This window comes from Leucoraja erinacea, chromosome 19, assembly GCF_028641065.1.
Source record: "Leucoraja erinacea ecotype New England chromosome 19, Leri_hhj_1, whole genome shotgun sequence".
In the NCBI taxonomy this organism is placed as follows: domain Eukaryota; kingdom Metazoa; phylum Chordata; class Chondrichthyes; order Rajiformes; family Rajidae; genus Leucoraja; species Leucoraja erinaceus.
The window spans coordinates 13467473-13486033 of NC_073395.1; the positions used below are offsets into that span (position 1 = coordinate 13467473).

At 43.3% G+C, this 18561-nt stretch overlaps 2 protein-coding genes across 2 annotated transcripts in view; one reads left to right on the plus strand and one right to left on the minus strand.

Annotated features, from left to right (window-relative positions):
• LOC129706233 (V-type proton ATPase 116 kDa subunit a 4-like) overlaps positions 1-471 on the minus strand; it is a 55433-nt gene extending 54962 nt beyond the window's left edge. The window contains exon 1 of the mRNA XM_055650347.1: positions 282-471. The gene's annotated coding sequence lies outside the window, so the exon portion shown is untranslated. The remainder of the gene's footprint in view (positions 1-281) is intronic.
• Positions 472-7870: 7399 nt separating this feature from the next.
• Positions 7871-15733, plus strand: LOC129706235 (transmembrane protein 213-like). The gene is made up of 3 exons (XM_055650348.1): positions 7871-8162; positions 8248-8325; positions 14077-15733. The coding sequence occupies exons 1-3, from the start codon at positions 8087-8089 to the stop codon at positions 14259-14261; spliced, it is 339 nt and encodes a 112-aa protein (XP_055506323.1). The 5' UTR covers positions 7871-8086; the 3' UTR covers positions 14262-15733.
• Positions 15734-18561: the final 2828 nt, after the last annotated feature.

The window sequence follows — 18561 nt, forward strand, 5'->3', positions numbered from 1 at the left end:
ATTATGGGGAGAAGGCAGGAGAATGGGGTTGAGAGTGAAAGATAGATCAACCATGATTGAATGGCGGAGTAGACTTGATGGGCCGAATGGCCTCATTCTGCTCCTTGAACTTATGAACGTACGAACTAAATAAATATGGTTATTGTAGGATTAGTGCAAACGGGTGGTGGATGATCGGTGCGTTCTCGGTAAGCAGTAGGGCCTGTCTCCTTGCTGTGTGTCTCAATACATCTATATTCAGTGAACATACATTAATTGAAAGCCTCAAGTAAAGCACTTACATTCATTTACTTTGTTGATCCCATTCGGTGAGTTGAATCAGTGGTGAAGCTGAAGACTGGGTGAGAGAGTAACCTGCCCCTCAGCCCAGTGTTTTAATGCTCAGCGCTGGCTCCACACACTGAACCCACAGCTCAGTCCCATCAACCCGTCTCTGATCTCAGCCTTGCCCTGTGCAGTCCTGGGTGTCAGAGATGAGCTGACCCGCCAAGCGCGCCTTGCTGGCTGCTCTTTCCCGAAATGCCTTGAAAAGTTAAATGCGTTTCAAGCCATTAACTTGTTAACATTTTGCTCTGAGGCTGACTGCCCTGCCCTTTGCTGCCTTAGCTGACTATCATACAAGACCTCCCGTGAACTGAGGCTCCACAGAGCTGCTTGATAAACACTCCATCTGATCATGATAGAGGCCATAAACTATGGAACAGGTTTATTAAAAATAGAAACTGCTGGAACTTAGATCATACTTCTTGTACAATAGTTACAACCATGACTGCACATTCAAAATTACTTTGAGAGAACATAAACATGCTATTTAAATAAACCTTTCCATATTCTTAATTCCTTTTTGAAAACCTCAGAAATACATTTGGGACTTTGCTAACGCAGGCAATAATAATAATAAACCAGGAATACTAACTATTTTCATGAGGTGCAGTGAAGCAAGAAGTACCACGTACAGGTCTGCAATTATTACCTAGACTCTCCATTTCGAAAGCTGGAGGGTAATTGATATTTAACAAATTGCACATATTTTAATCTCGTTCTCCTGAAAGGGTTTGTGTTGTGCAGCCCACGGACACTGTGCTGAGGAGAAGCCTGACAAAGGCGCTTGGATTAACGCTGATTGCCTGCCTTGAACCTAAAAGGGTGTTGACGTACTATAGTTTCTTAGGGTCCTTCTCACTCAGTTGTTTGTGCAAACAGCAGACATTTAATCCAGTCTGAAACCTTTGGCTCTGCAGGAACTGTCCGCATACAAATGCTTCCTGAGCTGTCGAACTTTGCCCACCGCCTCTCTCACTGATCCTGTGAGGCGCAGCAGAAGCTGATTGGAGCAGAATCTCATCAGAGGGGAGCATCCCACAGACCACCAGTCTCAGTATTGTTTGCCTGGAATCACAAGGGTTACACTGTTTCTTAACTCCCCTTTTCTCTGCTCATTTAAACCTCTACTGGATAGATCAGGTGTCATTTATAAGTCACCATCACTTGTGTCAGTCTCTCGTCTCCACACTATCCTAGACTGGCGGTAATGTTGCTGCCTTACAGCGCCAGAGACGCGGGTTCGATCCTGACCACGGGTGCTGTCTGTCGGGAGCTTGACCTGCGTGGGTTTTATCCGGGTGCTCCGATTTCCTCCAACGCTCCAAAGACCTACCGCAACGTAGGTTAAGCGGCTCTGTAAAATTGTGAATTGTGCCTAGTGTGTAGGGTAATGTTGGTATACAGGGATCGCTGGCCAGCACAGGTTCGGCGGGCCGAATGGTCTGTTTCCGTGCTGTGACTCTAAACTAAAAATATTGCCCTTGTTCTCATTGTCCCTACTAATTCTCTGCAACAACAAAAAAAATTGCTTTAATGCTAACGTTTGTGGATAAAAGACTCTCCACTTCCCTCTCTACAGTTACTGCCTGACCTGCTGAGTATTTCCCTCATTCGTTTTATTTTTGGTCACAAGCAGCAAGGAGGATAGTTGACGTACCGAAGCTCGGTGCAGCCAACACCAAGTCTCTGTGGGGACGAACCACAGTCTAGAATCCATATAGAGCCCCAGAAATGCTGCCTGCCCCGCTGAGTTACTCCAGCATTTTGTTTCCATCTTCGGTATAAACCAGCATCTGCAGTTTCATTCTACACACAAAGGTGTTTGGTTTTATTAGGTACACAAATGTAGTTACTTTCACCGAGTTTTGGACAGGGCTTATCACAGTGAGGCTATCTCTCTAGAATATAACACATGAATATGCAAACATGGGAGCCTTCCTCTTTTGAAAATAAATTTAACACAAGTATTAGAACAATGGGCGCCAAATTCTTCCAGAGCAGTCTGTCCTTACTTCATGCAATAGATTAAAGTCCAGCTCCCTTGCAAGACCACACCTGCAGTCTTCGGTGAAGACCGCAAGTTACAGGTCTACCCCTGGGGTTAACAAACTGCAAAGGGCTAGGAGTTGTGAAAAATGATCAGTCATTTTCGACTGCGCTGTCCTCCGCCCCCCTGGTGGAGGAGTAGACCTCACAGCCCTCGACCTCATAACGTTACATAACCTCTGCTGCCTCAAACGCAAGAAGAAGAGGGCAAGTGATTCTATTTCTGGAATTTTACCAAGGAAGTATGCAAGTATTAGCGTTTACGATCTGCAGTGTTATTTCAGGTACAAAAGCACAGCATTATCACATCCAGGGACATCCAGTGATTTATTTGACATGCATTCATGTGTTGTAATGTAGGAAATTCACCAGCCAATACGCAGACAAAAAGTTCCCATTACGCACGAGAAAGCAGTGGTGAAGAAATCTGATGGCACCAAGCCTGAGTTTCAGGCGACAAGCAGAAGCCAGTGGGCAAAGGCATGATGGGCTTGTGCATTACTGCAAGTCTAGTAACTGATTTGAATGGGGATGTTTTCCACTCACTTGGGTGTGAGCCAGCATTCTGAAATGGAGATTAAAATCTTCAGACCAGGGTTTTGCATTTCCAGCACTGTGCTACCAAGGTGATAAACATGTCACTGCTATATGGCATCACACAGTACCCCAATGTTAAAGCATTATTCAATATTTGCTGGATTGTCACCTCTTTCTGAAACTCAACCACTGAATGTTTTGGAAACATTTACTTATTTTTAATATAGAATGCATTTTCAGCATAGGATGGAACATAATAATGACAGTCTGTAGTCTGAAGAAGGGTCCCAACCCAAAACCTCACCCATTCCTTCTCTCCAGAGATGGTGCCTGTCCCGCTGAATTACTCCAGCATCTTGTGTCTATCTTCGGTTTAAACCAGCATCTGCAGTTCCTTCCTACACTTTATAATGACAGTGCTTAACGTCTGTGTTTATGCTCCATAATCATGTTTTCCTCCCTCATAGGCAGTATTACTGAGATGGAATAAGGGCAGGAATCTGTTCCATCACCATTGTTTCCAATTCCAATCCAAGGAGTAGGACAGTCCTGTTCAGATTTCAGTCTGTGCCCAGGAATGATAATGGTGCCAGGAGTTTAGGAGATGGCTTCAACCCTGCTACTAGTAGAGCAGGAATTTACTTCCCTTGAATAGAGGAGAACATTAACTGGTAAAGTCTGGAGTCACATCTCCACCGGTCTCAGTAAGAATGGCAAGAATTGGCAGCATGGTGGCACAGCGGTCTAGTTGCTGCCTTACAACACCAGAGTTTGATCCTGATTACAGGTGCTGTCTTTATGGAATTTGTATGTTCTCCCCCTGATCTACGTGGGTTTTTTCCGGGTACTCCAGTTCAAGGTGCAAGATGCAAGATTCAATTTAATTGTCACTTGTATCTATTAAGGTACAGTGAAATATGAGTTCCCGAACAGCCATACTAAGTAAAAAAACAAAAACACACACAGCACATCAAATCAAGTTTAACATAAACATCCACCACAGTGGAATCAACATTCCTCACTGTGATGGAAGGCAACAAAGTTCAGTCATCTTCCACCTTTGTTCACCCATGGTCGGGGCCTTGAGCCCGCCGCAGTGCCGCTGCCGACGGTCCAATGTTCAAGCCCTCTCGTCGGGATGATCGAAACTCCGTTGTTGGGACGGATCGGAACACTCTTCGCATGGAGCTCCCGCGTCGGCCACCTCTTACCGGAGACCACGGGCTTCACATTGTTAAAGTCCCCAGGCCCTGCGGTCGGAGCTCCAAAACTGGCGATCCTCGGCAGAAGATCCCAGGCACCATGATGGTAAGTCCATGCCACCCACGGCTTGAAGCTCCGGGCCGGTCTCCAGGAAAGGCCACGTTGTAGGCAGCAGGGGGGACGGAGATGGGACATGGAGAAATATTGCACTTCCGTCGAGTTAAGTGACTGAAAAAAGTTTTCCCCCAATCCATCCTCCCCAGCCCCCTACATAAAACATACCAAGAGACATTAAAACAAACATTCAAGACATACTTCAAATAATAAAAACAGAGAAGGGACAAGACAGACTGCTGGCGAGGCGGCCATTATGGGCGCCACCCGGTGGTGAGACATTTCTCTCGCACTCCAAAAGACATACAGATTTGTTGGTTGATTGGATTGGTAAAAATTGTAAATTGTCCCTAGTGTGCAGGATGGTGTGAGTGTGCAAGGATCGCTGGACGGCGCAAACTCAGTGGGCTTAAGGGCCTGTTTCCACACTGTTTCTCTAAATGAAACCAAACCATCAACAGCTATTCTATTAACCCTTCACTAATCACATTTTATACTCTCCACATACATAAAACCCCTTCTGGATTCTACCCACGTTCTGGGACCAATTTACCGTTTCCAATTAACCCGCCAACCCGCGCATATCTTGGCAGTGGGAAGAAACCAGAACATCCAGATGAAACCCATGCAGCCACAGAGCAAACGTACAAACTCCACACAGACAGCACCAGAGATCAGGATGAACCCTGGTCTCCGGTGGTGGTGCGAGGCAGCAAATCTACAAGATGTGCCAGTGTAACAGCTCCAAAGCCCTTTTCCATTTTGGATTTCACTCGAATGAAGCAATCACAGAATTTCCTATAATCTCCCAGAGCAAGCAACACTGGGATTACATTATTTAGCAAGGTCACGTCGGGTGTGCAGAATTAATGAAGGGAGTCAGTTCTACAAGTATTCATATCATGCAACTCATCAATAGATCACTAGGGAAATTCCTAGAAAACATTGAAAGAATTTACCAAAGATAAGAATTTCCACCCAAGTTTTGGAATAAGTTCAAACATAAATGCATCAAGTAGTAAATTATTAGAATTTAACCGGTGGCACGGCGATAGAGTTGCTGCCTTACAGCACCAGACATCTTGGTCTGATCCTGATTACGCCTGCTTTCATACAGAGTTTGTACGTTCTCTATGTGACCATGTGGGTTTTCTCCAGGTTCTCTGGTTTCCTCCACACTCCTAAGTTGCGCAGGTTTGGAGGTTAATTGGTTTCGATAAGAACTGTAAATTGTCCTTCATGTGGAGTAGGTGCTGGTGTCCGGGGATCACTGGATGGCACAGACTCGGCGGGCCGAAGGGCCTGTTTCCGTGCTGTATCTCTATACCAAACTAAACTGATACTGATATTTTCACTTGCCACCTAGCCTTAGTGACCATTGTTAATATATTCTTATAATGGGAGAGTGGGTGGTTTGGATCAAATAATTACAAATGGAAACAATCATTCAAAATACAGTAACACTCTGGTAATCTGGCATATGATTGCTTGGAAATTCTGGTAGTTTGACATCTGGCTCTCTCAATAGCTCGGAACGTTAGGGCAGGGACCAAGCGCAGGGGGCTGTGTGAAACCAAGGCTAAGGTCCAAACTGTGGGATCAGTGATCCCCGTACAACAGCACTATCCTACACAACAGCCAAAGCCAGGACCACCAGCCGATACACCATGGGTCAGGAACGTGGATAGGTTTGGACTAAGAGCCAGGTCGGGAGCGATTTTAACTCCAATAGTCCTGAAGATGCATTAGTCTAGCATCACCAAAGTCTGGACTGAGTATACTGACCCAACATAATTATTTCAAAATAGGTTGTTGAACAACCACCAGGGAAAGGGAATATCATAAGATAATAAGACAGAGGAGCGGGATTAGGCCATTTGGCACATCACGCCTCGCAGGAGATCACGGAGAAGCCAGGCAGCGGACCCCTGCGGCCGGACTCTGGGTCGGAGCCGTCGAGGTCGGGCTGGCGGTTGCAGTCGAGTAAGGGGTCCGCAATCGAGGACGAGGACGAGGCCACGGCGGTCAAGGATGGGCCACATGGGTACCGGAGGTTAGACACGCCAACGAGAACAAAGGAGGACTGCCGAGAACTAAGAGGGACCAGAAATGGATTGTGTTAAAAATGAATTGTGTTGAAGTGAAATATTTTTAACTTTGTTGGTGCCCGTTATGTGGCCACTCTTTGCATACCTTGGGTGTGTAAAACAAGGAATATCACTGTGACGTGTCACATGTGACAATAAAGTATAATTCATCCATGTCTGATCCGACATTCGAGCATTCAATCTATTTTTCCCTCTCAACCCCATTGTTCTGCCTTCTCCCCATAATCTTTGACACCCTTACTAATCAAGAAGCTATTAATCTCCACTTTATATCCAATATATAATATATAATATTTCAAATATCCAATCACTTGGTATCCACAGGTGTCTGTGGCAAAAAAACCCACAGATTCACCACCCTCTGGCTAAAGGAATTGGTCCTCATCTCCATTCTATCTTTTAGTTTTCGAGATAGAGAATGGAAAAAGGCCCTTCGGCCCACCAAGTCCACGCCGACCAGTGATTACCCAACCTCTCCTTATAGCTAATATCCTCAGATCCAGACAGCATTCTGTTAAATTCTGTTAACAGTCCAATGGTGTATTGCCCTACGCTTGATCAGCCAATGTACAGAAATAGTCCACACAGGATCTGTCGTATACTCTAGGGAAAATGTACAGAAGTCAGTAAACCTACAAACCTGAACATCTTTGGAGGGTGGGAGGAAATCCATGCGGTCACGGGGAGAATGTACAAACTCCTTTGGATTTACGTTTTAAGTGCAGGATCCCAATGCTTGCATGGTTGGAATCAACTGAGTAAAGACTGGAGCACCCACTGTAGCATTGCAATAGGAGATTTGGGCCACTCAAATAACTTTAGGGAAATAAATCACTAATTACTTTCGTTGAAAAGGAAGCTTTGTAAAAAATATAGGCAGATTTTCAATGTGCATGAAAATCTTAATCTTTGATGTGAGGCATCAATATTCCAACACAAATAATGGCCCAAGTTAGAATCTGTCAATATACACCTTACAAATACCCATTATCTTGGCCTCCACAGCCTTCCATGGCAATGAATTCCACAGATTCACCACCCACTGACCTTATGTTATTCTACATAGGGGAAAGGGTTCAACATCGCATGTGTGCAACAGTGTACTTCACTGAAGATGTTGTCAGAGCCATTAAGCAGGATCCTGCGATTAGACACATGAATGAGTTATCAGTTGAGAACGAATGCATCACATGAGGAGCCAAGGGAGCCGACCCCAAGGAATACTGATCGCAGTTTGTAAGGGATGGGGACAGTTATGTTTCTTCACAACCCTGCCCTGTCTAGCTGACCCTTTATATTGAGACCATGACCACACTTCTAGCCATCATTTCCCGAGAAGCATCTACCAATGCCAAGTCTCATGAGAATTTTGTTTCAATTAGGTCATCTCTTGTTTCTTTCTCAACTTTGGAGAGTACGGACTTAATCTCTGCCCAAAGGACAAAGAAATGGCAAAGCATCAACGACCAAGCGAAACAGAAATAGAGCATCCTATTTGTGATTTCCAATGACATGAAACTGCATTATCTCAATTCACTCCCCAATTTATACAATCTTGCTAGACTGCAAATCATTGTTTATTTTGACCTAGCGTTGGGCAGGGAATGGTTACTCTGACAGAGTGGAGGTGTGTCTCAGCTAGAGAATGAACATTATGTTTTTTTCCTCCCAAGTTTTTAACGAGATGCTGTTAAACACAGAACAAAATAAAAGGGTCTGGCTGGAGAAAGACTTGAAGCACTTTCCTTCCAACCATGAATCGGAGTTCATTCAGATGCCGCTTTCTAGCCCCTGCCAACTTGGTCCTGCTCTGGGTATCTGCTGCAATTGGTAAGCACTTACACAATCCAACTTACAAGAACTTCTGATGCCATTTTATTGATTGTGTTTAATAATTTTATTTTTGCTTTCTCAGAACAAGTAGCTGCTTCACTTGACAGCAACTTCAGTTTAAGCAAGCCAATGAACCATATTGTGGATCAGTGCGCACAGTGTGAGTATAGCTCAGGGCTGAATGTATTGCCTTGTAATACTAATCTAAAGTCTTCCTGCATGCAGTACAAGATTGTGAACTTATGCTTTGCAAAGAAGTTTCTTAATTCAAGGTTACACCTGTAGAGGAAATATCTTGCATTCCTCACTTCTCAATTTAGATGAAGCAAATTATATATATTTCATTTAAAGTAATACAATAAATAATTTTAAAAATATGCACAAATATTTCAGCAGTCAGGTTAACAGTTCTAGAATGCACCACAGAATACTGATTTACTCTGATGCTGTGTAAAAGCTAGATTTATCAGAAAAAAAGATAAAAAATTAGATCTCATCCTATTGCTCAAGAGAAGTTAATCAATTAACTAATCTCACAGTTACTAAATCAGTGCAAAGTTGTATATAAAGAAAATCTGTTCTCACCAACCTCTGATTAAGGATCAATCAATCAGTTTTATTTGTCGATCAGGGAACAGATTTAGAGTGCTGACAGACACAAAATGCTGAAGTAATTCAACGAGTCAAACAACATCTCAGGAAAAAAAATAGGTGATGTTTCGGGTCAAGAGCCATCTTCAGACTGAGAAATGAGCCAAAGGTAGAAGGATTAGGGGAGCAGGTGTAAGGACTTTTTTAACCTTAAAGTCATTTATAGTCTGAAAATGGCAATTAACACGGGGTTTTGAAATAGAAAATTATTTACAGGTCTATGGGGAAAGAGAAAGTAAATGGATGAATATGTAAAGAGCTATTATGAACTTGATGGGCTGAATGGTCCCACTCCGCGATGTAAATGATCTTAAAACTCCATGAAAATCGTTTAACTTTCGTGCTTTTTAAAAAAAAATTCTATTTAAAAAAAAAAAGTTTTAATATTTATTATTTATTTATTTTTATGATACTGACTGTAATGGGAAATTCATTTTGTTGTCTCTAATTGAGACAATAACAATAAATTTGAATACAATACAATACAATTAACAGCCAAGGACTTCATGATGCTGCCACAGTTGCTGACTCACGGCTACAGTGAGCTGGGTGCCACCCTGACATTGGGCGCTGACTATGTGGAGTTTTCACGTTTTCTCTGTGACTGCATGCATTCCCTCCAGCTGTTCCATCTTCCTCCCACAGGACCAGCTGGCAGGTTAACTGGCAAGTGTAAATTAACCCTTCCTCGAGCAGCCCAGGAAGGATACGAGGTAATTAAAATGGCCGTGTGTGTGGGAGATCAGGTTGCAGGAGCATAGGGAAAATAGTGGAGGGGAGGAGAACAGAACCAGTGAGATTGTTCCACTGGGTGCCGGCAAGGATCCAAAGGGCTAAATTGCTCCCATCTACCACCCTCACCACAGAAGGCACATACAGTGGCTTGCAAAAGTATTCATACCCCTTGAACATTTCCACATTTTGTCACGTTACAACCACAAACGTAAATGTATTTTATTGGGATTTTATGTGATAAACCAACACAAAGTGGCGCATAATTGTGAAGTGGAAGGAAAATGATACATGGTTTTCAAATCTTTTTACAAATAAAAAATTGAAAAGTGTGGCGTGCAAAAGTATTCAGCCCCCTTTACTCTGATACCCCTAAATAAAATCCAGTGCAACCAATTGCCTTCAGAAGTCACCTAATTAGTAAATAGAGTCCACTTGTGTGTAATCTAATCTCAGTATAAATACAGCTGTTTTGCGAAGGCCTCAGAGGTTTGTTAGAGAACATTAGTGAACAAACAGCATCATGAAGCTCAAGGAACACACCAGACAGGTCAGGGATAAAGTTGTGGAGAAGTTTAAAGCAGGGTTAGGTTATAAAAAATTTCCCAAGCTTTGAACATCTCACGGAGCACTGTTCAATCCATCATCCGAAAATGGAAAGAGTATGGCACAACTGCAAACCTACCAAGACGCCCATGATAACTCTGGAGGAGCTGCAGAGATCCACAGCTCAGGTGGAAGAATCTGTCCACAGGACAACTATTAGTCGTGCACTCCACAAATCTGGCCTTTATGGAAGAGTGGCAAGAAGAAAGCCATTGTTGAAAAAAAGCCATAAAGAAGTCCCGTTTGCAGTTTGCCACAAGCCATGTGGGGGACACAGCAAACATGTGGAAGAAGGTGCTCTGGTCAGATGAGACCAAAATTGAAGTTTTTGGCCTAAATGCAAAACGCTATGTGTGGCGGAAAACTAACACTGCACATCACCCTGAACACACCATCCCCACTGTGAAACATGGTGGTGGCAGCATCATGCTGTGGGGATGCTTTTCTTCAGCAGGGACAGGGAAGCTGGTCAGAGTTGATGGGAAGATGGATGGAGCCAAATATAGGGCAATCTTGGAAGAAAACCTGTTAGGGCCTGCAAAAGACATGAGACTGGGGCGGAGGTTCACCTTCCAGAAGGACAATGACCCTAAACATACAGCCAGAGCTATGAATGGTTTAGATCAAAGCATATTCATGTGTTAGAATGGCCCAGTCAAAGTCCAGACCTAAATCCAATTGAGAATCTCTGGCAAGACTTGAAAATTGCTGTTCACGGACGCTCTCCATCCAATCTGACTGAGCTTGAGCTATTTTGCAAAGAAGAATGGGCAAAAATTTCAGTCTCTAGATGTGCAAAGCTTGTAAGAGACATACCCCAAAAGACTTGCAGCTGTAACTGCAGCGAAAGGTGGTTCTACAAAGTATTAACTCAGGGGGGCTGAATACTTTTTCACGCCACACTTTTCAGTTTTTCATTTGTAAAAATATTTGAAAACCATGCATCATTTTCCTTCCACTTCACAATTATGCACCACTTTGTGTTGGTCTATCACATAAAATCCCAATAAAATACATTTACGTTTGTGGTTGTAACGTGACAAAATGTGGAAATGTTCAAGGGGTATGAATACTTTTGCAAGCCACTGTAGAAACATAGAAAATAGGTGCAGGAGTAGGCCATTCGGCCCTTCGAGCCTGCACCGCCATTCAATATGATCATGGCTGATCATCCAACTCAGTATCCTGTACCTGCCTTCTCTCCATACCCCCTAATCCCTTTAGCTACAAGGGCCACATCTAACTCCCTCTTAAATATAGCCAATGAACTGGCCTCAACTACCTTCTGTGGCAGAGTTCCAGAGATTCACCACTCTCTGTGTGAAAAATGCTTTTCTCATCTCGGTCCCAAAGGATTTCCCCTTTATCCTTAAACTGTGACCCCTTGTTCTGGACTTCCCCAACATCGGGAACAATCTTCCTGCATCTAACCTGCCCAACCCCTTAAGAATTTTGTACGTTTCTATAAGATCCCCCCTCAATCTCCTAAATTCTAGTGAGTACAAGCCGAGTCTATCCTGTCTTCCTTCATATGAAAGTCCTGACATCCCAGGATATTGGACTTTGCACACCACTCGAAGTTCGACAGTCCACCTGCCTGCTGTTGTGGGGTGTCAGCAAGATGTTAGGTCCCAATGTGCAGCCTCCTGCCCATTGGAGGTCATTCATTCTATGCGAATGCAAGCATCTTGTTCAGCCTCAATCCTCTCTCAGCATCATTCTTACCCAATACCTTTAACCCGAGGAGCCTCCATCTCTCTTGCTACCCCCAACCCATCTAACCTAACCTCGGGTCTCTCTCTCCCACTCACTCATAACCCACAGGGCCCCTGTCACATGCTTGCCCTAAAACCATCAGGCCTCTAAAACCTCCCTGTTGTCCCGTAAACCTGCGGGTGATCCCGTGTTCCTAACCCCTTAGGGCGCCCGACTCACCCTGTTGTTGAACCCATGACACCCCCGTCCCACGTACACCCAAGAGGACTCTAGAATTTCCTCTGTCCTCCTAAACCCTTGGACTCTGTCCTAGATCCTCTGCACTGTATTTGAATTCACAAGGCACATTGTGAGACATAAACCATTGGAAATATTATCAATTCACATCTTCAGATGACTGAATGATGCCAGGAGAAACACAAACTCTATCCAAGGCGTGGACCAGTCTAGGTGATAAATTAGTACGTTTGGCAAAATTACGAACATGATTTTAAATTAACACAGCAACAAGTGTCATTGGCCCATTGTATCATTCTATTTTGCAAATAATATCAGCTTGAATTAATCATTCAGTCATTTTTAAAACACAATGTTCTTGGCACTTTCTGTAGTTATTGTACCACACGCCTCCTGGTACCTAGAAAGGGTTGCCTTGTAGAATTAACAGCACAGTCAGCATATCTTCGCTAAGCTGGTTTATCGCCTGAAATTCCTCTAAAAACATTTTTTGTGGTGTGAAGTTCAGCTCATCACAGAAGCTTGAGCCTGTAAACGTGTGCTGTAATCCCAGTGTGACCGTGTTAGAAGTTTCTGGAATTTGGGCCTGGGCCATGTTTACAGAGACCTGGTCCGATGATTAACGTATTAACCTAGTAAGGAAATGCATTGGCAATGTTCTGCTCCAACCTGTCTGTACGAAGTTTGTACGTTCTCCCCGTGACTGCGTGGATATTCTTCGGTTTCCGCCCACACTCCAAAGATGTGCAGGCTCATAGGTTAATTGGCTCGGTAACAGTATGAATTATCCCTAGTGTGTGTAGGATAGTGTTAGTGTATGAGGATTGCTGGTCTGCGCAGGCTCGTTGGGTCTGTTTCCGCGCAGTATCTCTTAACTAAAGTCTAAGCTAAACCAATGAACATTTTAAAATAACTGCAAATTCTGAAAAATGAAAGTACAAGTTAGACAACGTCTATATATAGAGAGAAAACCATATAATGTTTCAGGTTCAGAACAAGGACACATAGTAAAAGTGGACAAGAGACAGATAGGACAAAGAGGATATCCCTCATGATGTGGGGCAGAGGGTTATCCAGCAGATGGGTTTATGGGGGCAGTTAATGAGAATGTGTGGAAAGGAACTCCAGATGCTGGTTTATACCATAGACACAAAGTGCTAGAGTAACTTGGCGGATCAGACAGCATCTCTGGTAATAAAGGACGGGTGACGTTTTGTGTCAGGGCCCTTCTTCAGACTCAGAATCTGAAGTATCCCGACCCGAAATGTCACCTATCCTTTTTCTCCAGATATGCTGCCTGACCCACTGATTTACTCCAGCATTTTGTGTCTATCTTAGGGAGAGAGGACGCAGTGCTTTGTCATAAAAAACTATGAAATGAGGGCAGTTAGAGAAGAGGAACACAGTCAATGTAAGGTGAGAGAAACAATAAGGCTTTGGTGTAAAGTTGCCAGCTTTATATCCACATGCTCCTCTTATGGATGGAGTTTTAGCCAGGTCTACCTACCACTGTGACTACATCTTCCTGCTGCAACTTCCAAAATAGCAAGGGTTGATATATTTCCACAAAATTTGCAGTTTAGTTTTTACGTTAGAGATACAACAGGGAAACAGGCCCTTTGGCCCACACCGACCAGTGATCACCCGTACACTATTTCTGGCCTACACATTGGGGACAATTTACAGAAGCCATTTAACCTACAGACATCCTCTGGAATGTTGGAGGAAACTGGAGCAAACCAACAGTCACAAGGGGGAAAATACAAACTGCAAACAGCCAACATCCATAGTCAGGATCAAACCCAGGTCTCTGGCACTATAAGGCAGCAACACTACCGCTGAGCCACTGTTCCTGCACATATGGTGCACTGACAGGCTATGAAACCTCAGAATAAGAAACTAACTGAAATACAATGGTCTTGGTTACTCGAGAAGGACGTTCTTTCATAAAAGTTACATATCTCCACAGATTTTCAGGATGGCCAGGACCTTTGCGTGACAACGAAAGCGTGCTGTCAGACTGGAGTGGATGAATACGGCTGGATTGCCGCGGCTGTGGGCTGGAGTCTCTGGTTCCTCACACTCATCCTTGTCTGCATCAGCAAAGTAGCAAAGCTGAAGCCTGATGAACCACGGAAATACACTGCAGCTTGAGACTCAAGAGGCAGAGAAAAGAACCTCCCTGAGCAAGAGAGGAGGAAAGGAAGCAATCCATTTCATGGGACCGGAAACAAAGCTGATGGGACTCTTGAGTCTTCAGGGTTAACAAGTGACCTGAAGCAAAGCAAGGCTGTATAATAGAACTCAATAAAGGCTTTTAGATTAAAATTATCTGCATAACATTTATCTTGGAGTTTGGAACTGACTTTAGATTCTCTAAAACTGAATATTTCCATATGTCACATACCCTTAGAGGGAGAATTGATCATTTGACAAGCAATTTCTTGTTCCAGCTATTTCTCTAATATTGTCCCTAGTCTTAGACCATGACTATCATGTCTTACATACATGTTTTCTGCTGTGGCATCTTTACTGCAAGTTCCATTGCACCCTCTGCTCTTGTTAGGTTTCCACAGGGCAGGACTTTATCCAATGCCTGGAAGGGTAAGTTAACCATATAGTGAATGGTGGGCCGCCAATGGCTCTTCCATCAGTGCCCTTGTTCAAGAGGACCAAGGTCCTAATAGAACAGGTCCAAGGCTTGAATAGCCAGCTCTCTCGAACCACAATGAAAAAGCAAAGGCCTGATTTTGCGCAAGAGGCTCAGGGCTGTTGCAGGTCATGGTGGAGACCTCAGGCCAATGTAGTGAGGTTGAAGATGTCAGCAAAAAAACTCCAGCCAGTTGGTTGCTGCATGTTTTAAGAATGTACACCATCAGGGCCAAATGCTTTCCGAGGGTTCACCTCAGCCTCGGGGACCGAGATCAGTGTCATCAGGGGAGGTGAGGCTTCTGAAGAGGCATTGTAGTTCTCTCTTTCGAAGCGAGCATAGAAAGCATTGATACACAACAGATGTAGAGTTCAGAATGCAACAGAGAATCAGCTCAATCCAGCAACTAGGGGAAATCAAAGAAGAGGGAGAGAGAAGAGAAATGAACACAACCGGTGTTTAGAAGTGCTTTAATAGACATATAAATGGTAAGAAAGTAGATTAAAAAAATAGGGTTGTGCTCCATGGGTACAAAGCAGGTTTTGTGCTGAATGATGGAAAAGCTGCTATTAAACAAGAACATTGAATACTGAATTGGTTACTGATAAGGCAGTAATGGTGGATGTGGTAATAGTATACGATGGCAAAGGAACTAAAATTTAAAGAACAAGGAGGTGCAAATATTTGATAGCATCCAAAGTAGAAAGTTGCTGAGAAGGAAGATTGCAAGTTGCAAATATTCTGACTACAAAATGTAATGACAGTGTTCAAAAAATAAGAATAAATCTGACAACTACAACTGTTAATTCACATTGATGCAGAAAAAACGTTGAAATATAGCGATCCGTTACAAATTCTACCTCAGGTCAAACTATTCACAACCCTGTAAAATTTTACACTTCCAATATCCTGTCAATTAAAACTACTGAATCATCACCATCTACACCTCCGACTTCAGATATAACTCTGACTCCTGTCACCTGTCAGATGACTCTGTAATTGTGGGCTGTGTCAGTGAGGGGAAAGACGCTGAATAGAGAGGTGAAGTCGACGACTTTGTTGAGTGGTGTAGGCTGAATCATCTGCAGCTCAACACCGACAAGACGAAGGAGTTAATGGTGGACTTTAGGAGAGGAACACCCCTGTCCCCTGTCTCCATCAATGATGTGGATGTGCAGTTTACCAGGGAGTACAAATACCTTGGCATGTACCTAGACAGTAAACTGGACAGGTCCAGGAATGCTGAGGCCCTTAACAAGGGACAGAGTCGGCTGTACTTTTTGAGAAGGCTCCACTCCTTCAGCATCTGCAGTAAGATGCTGCAGATGTTCTACCAATCGGTGGTAGCCAATGCTATCTTCTTCGCTGCCGTGTTCTGAGGCAGCAGGGCGAAGGCTGCGGACGCCAATAGGATCAACAAACTCATCAGGAAGGCTGGCTCTATCCTGGGGGCACAATTGGATTCATGGGAGGTGGTCTTGGAGGGGCGGATGCTCCTCAAACTGCAGAGCATCCTGGGCAATACAGCTCACCCCCGCCATGACACACTGATCAACCTGAAGAGCACCTTCAGCAACAGACTGGTTCAACCAAGATACAGAACAGAATGCCACAGGAGATCCTTCTTCCCTGTGGCTATGAAACTGTAAAACACCTTCCAAGACTGACTCCCTCCCCCTGTCATGGGGTAGGTTTTTATGACTGTTGACAGATCAATTTCCCTCCTGGGATAAAGTTCTGTCAAGTATGGAATCTTCCACCAGCTTTCAATGTGATGGATTCTGAACTTCTAACCAGCAGAGAATTGTGAATACAGCCCAGACCATCATACACGCCAACCTCCCTTCCATTTACACCTCACGCTGCCTCAGCAAGGCCACCAGCATAATCAAGGATGATTCACACCCTGGCCACTCCCTCATCTCCCCTCTCCCATCGGGAAAAGGTATAGAAGTGTGAAAACGCACACCTCCAGATCCAGGGACAGTTTCTTTCCTACCATAAACTAGAGCAGTCCTGAGCTATTATCTGCCCTATTTGAGACCCTTGGATGATCTTTGATTGGACTTTACTGGAGTTTATCTTGCACTAAACATTGTTTATGTTATTCCCTTTATCGAGTATCTGTACACCGTAGATGGTTTGATTGTAATCATGTATTGTCTTTCCGTTGACTGGTTAGCACGCAACAAAAGCCTTACATTGTACCTCGGTTCACGTAACAATAAACTAAACAATATAGATTCCAACTAACACTCCAAGGTTTATCATTTAGGTTATGTTGAATCTTTTTCAAATTTTATAAAGAAGTGGCCATTCTTCACCGTTGAAGTTACTTTGCAAATTACAAAATATCATATCCATCCTATATACTTTTGTCAGACACTTTCACGAGGAAAGAAAGAATCAAAAAATAAGAAAATTTGCAACTTTAGTGCTAATCATGAATACGGGACTGAAGTTGTAAATCATTTACAATTTTGTATTTTGCACAGTTGGTTGACTGTGGGAATAAACGGCGATTTTTAAAATTAGTTGTTTTGAGAGGGAGTAGGCAAAAAAATTCTACAGCACGTTATTCTGTATAGAGGAGTTGTTAATTAACCCCGCTTAGATAATAAGGATTGACATCTAGAGATATTTGTTTACATAGTTGTAGAATATTTCTGTACCAAAGAGTAATAAAACATAAACCATTTAAAGGAGTTTAAAGTTTTTAAAGGAGTAAATGAATAAATGTTTAAAGCAGAAGGTTCATATATGGCTAAATTGATGTATTAATATTATTTTAGTGTATACATTCCTTTTTCAATGCAGGAAACAGGACATAAATACTATTTTACGTAACTTTTGGAGTAAGAAAAAATATACTTAAGAAAAAAGAAACCCAAAATGTACTATGGTAAACAATTTTGCCTTAAGGGGATGCTCACAATGAAGAACCATTCTTCTTTAAAAAAAGCACAGCTACGATCTAATAGAGACGACAAACTTAATCCACATTATTGGACATATGAAAATTATTTTCAATTTGTAAAGAGATGCAATAATGGTAAAAGGATCCATATTCGTAATAGAGATCACATCAAAAACCATCTCAAAGGGTTCTTGATCAATTTGGATAGGGTGTCACCTTTGTTTTCAAACTAAAACTTTGACCAGTTATTCTTGGTTCAGTGGCTTAATTCACATTCATGACAAAGCTCCCGGAGGTGTGCTCCAGTCTTGAGACTTGTTCTTATAAAACTGGGCTGACATTAAAACTGTACCGAGATTGTGCTGCATCAAAAACAATATGACATTCGAGATGCATCAACCCTGTCGCCTACCTTGTTCTTATATCTGGCCTTTGTCCCAAACATCTGCCTATCAAACCCCCCTCACGTATTTCCTGCAATGATTTGCCTCTCCCTTTTTCCAGCTTTCTTCTCCCTCCTCCCCACAATCAGTCTGAAGGGTCCCAACCCGAAACATTGCCTATCCATGTTCTCCAGAGATGTTACCTGACCTGCTGAGTTACTCTAGCACTCCGTGTCATCCTGTGCTCCAACAATTGGCAAAATCTCTCAATAAACCAAATAATACTTTATCACTAAGACTGCAGGAGTATGAGCTCTGTGGGAGGGACGGGGGGGGGGCGGCTAGTCTATAGCCTTTGCTGCTGTACATTGAGGGGCAGAGTCTGGTGGGGACAGCACTCAAATAAGGGAATAAATATCATCCCAGGGGGGCGCATAAGTGGCAAGGGTGTTTTGTTTAAAGATAGGTGCAAACGCTACCAAGTATGACACTAAAGAATACAGA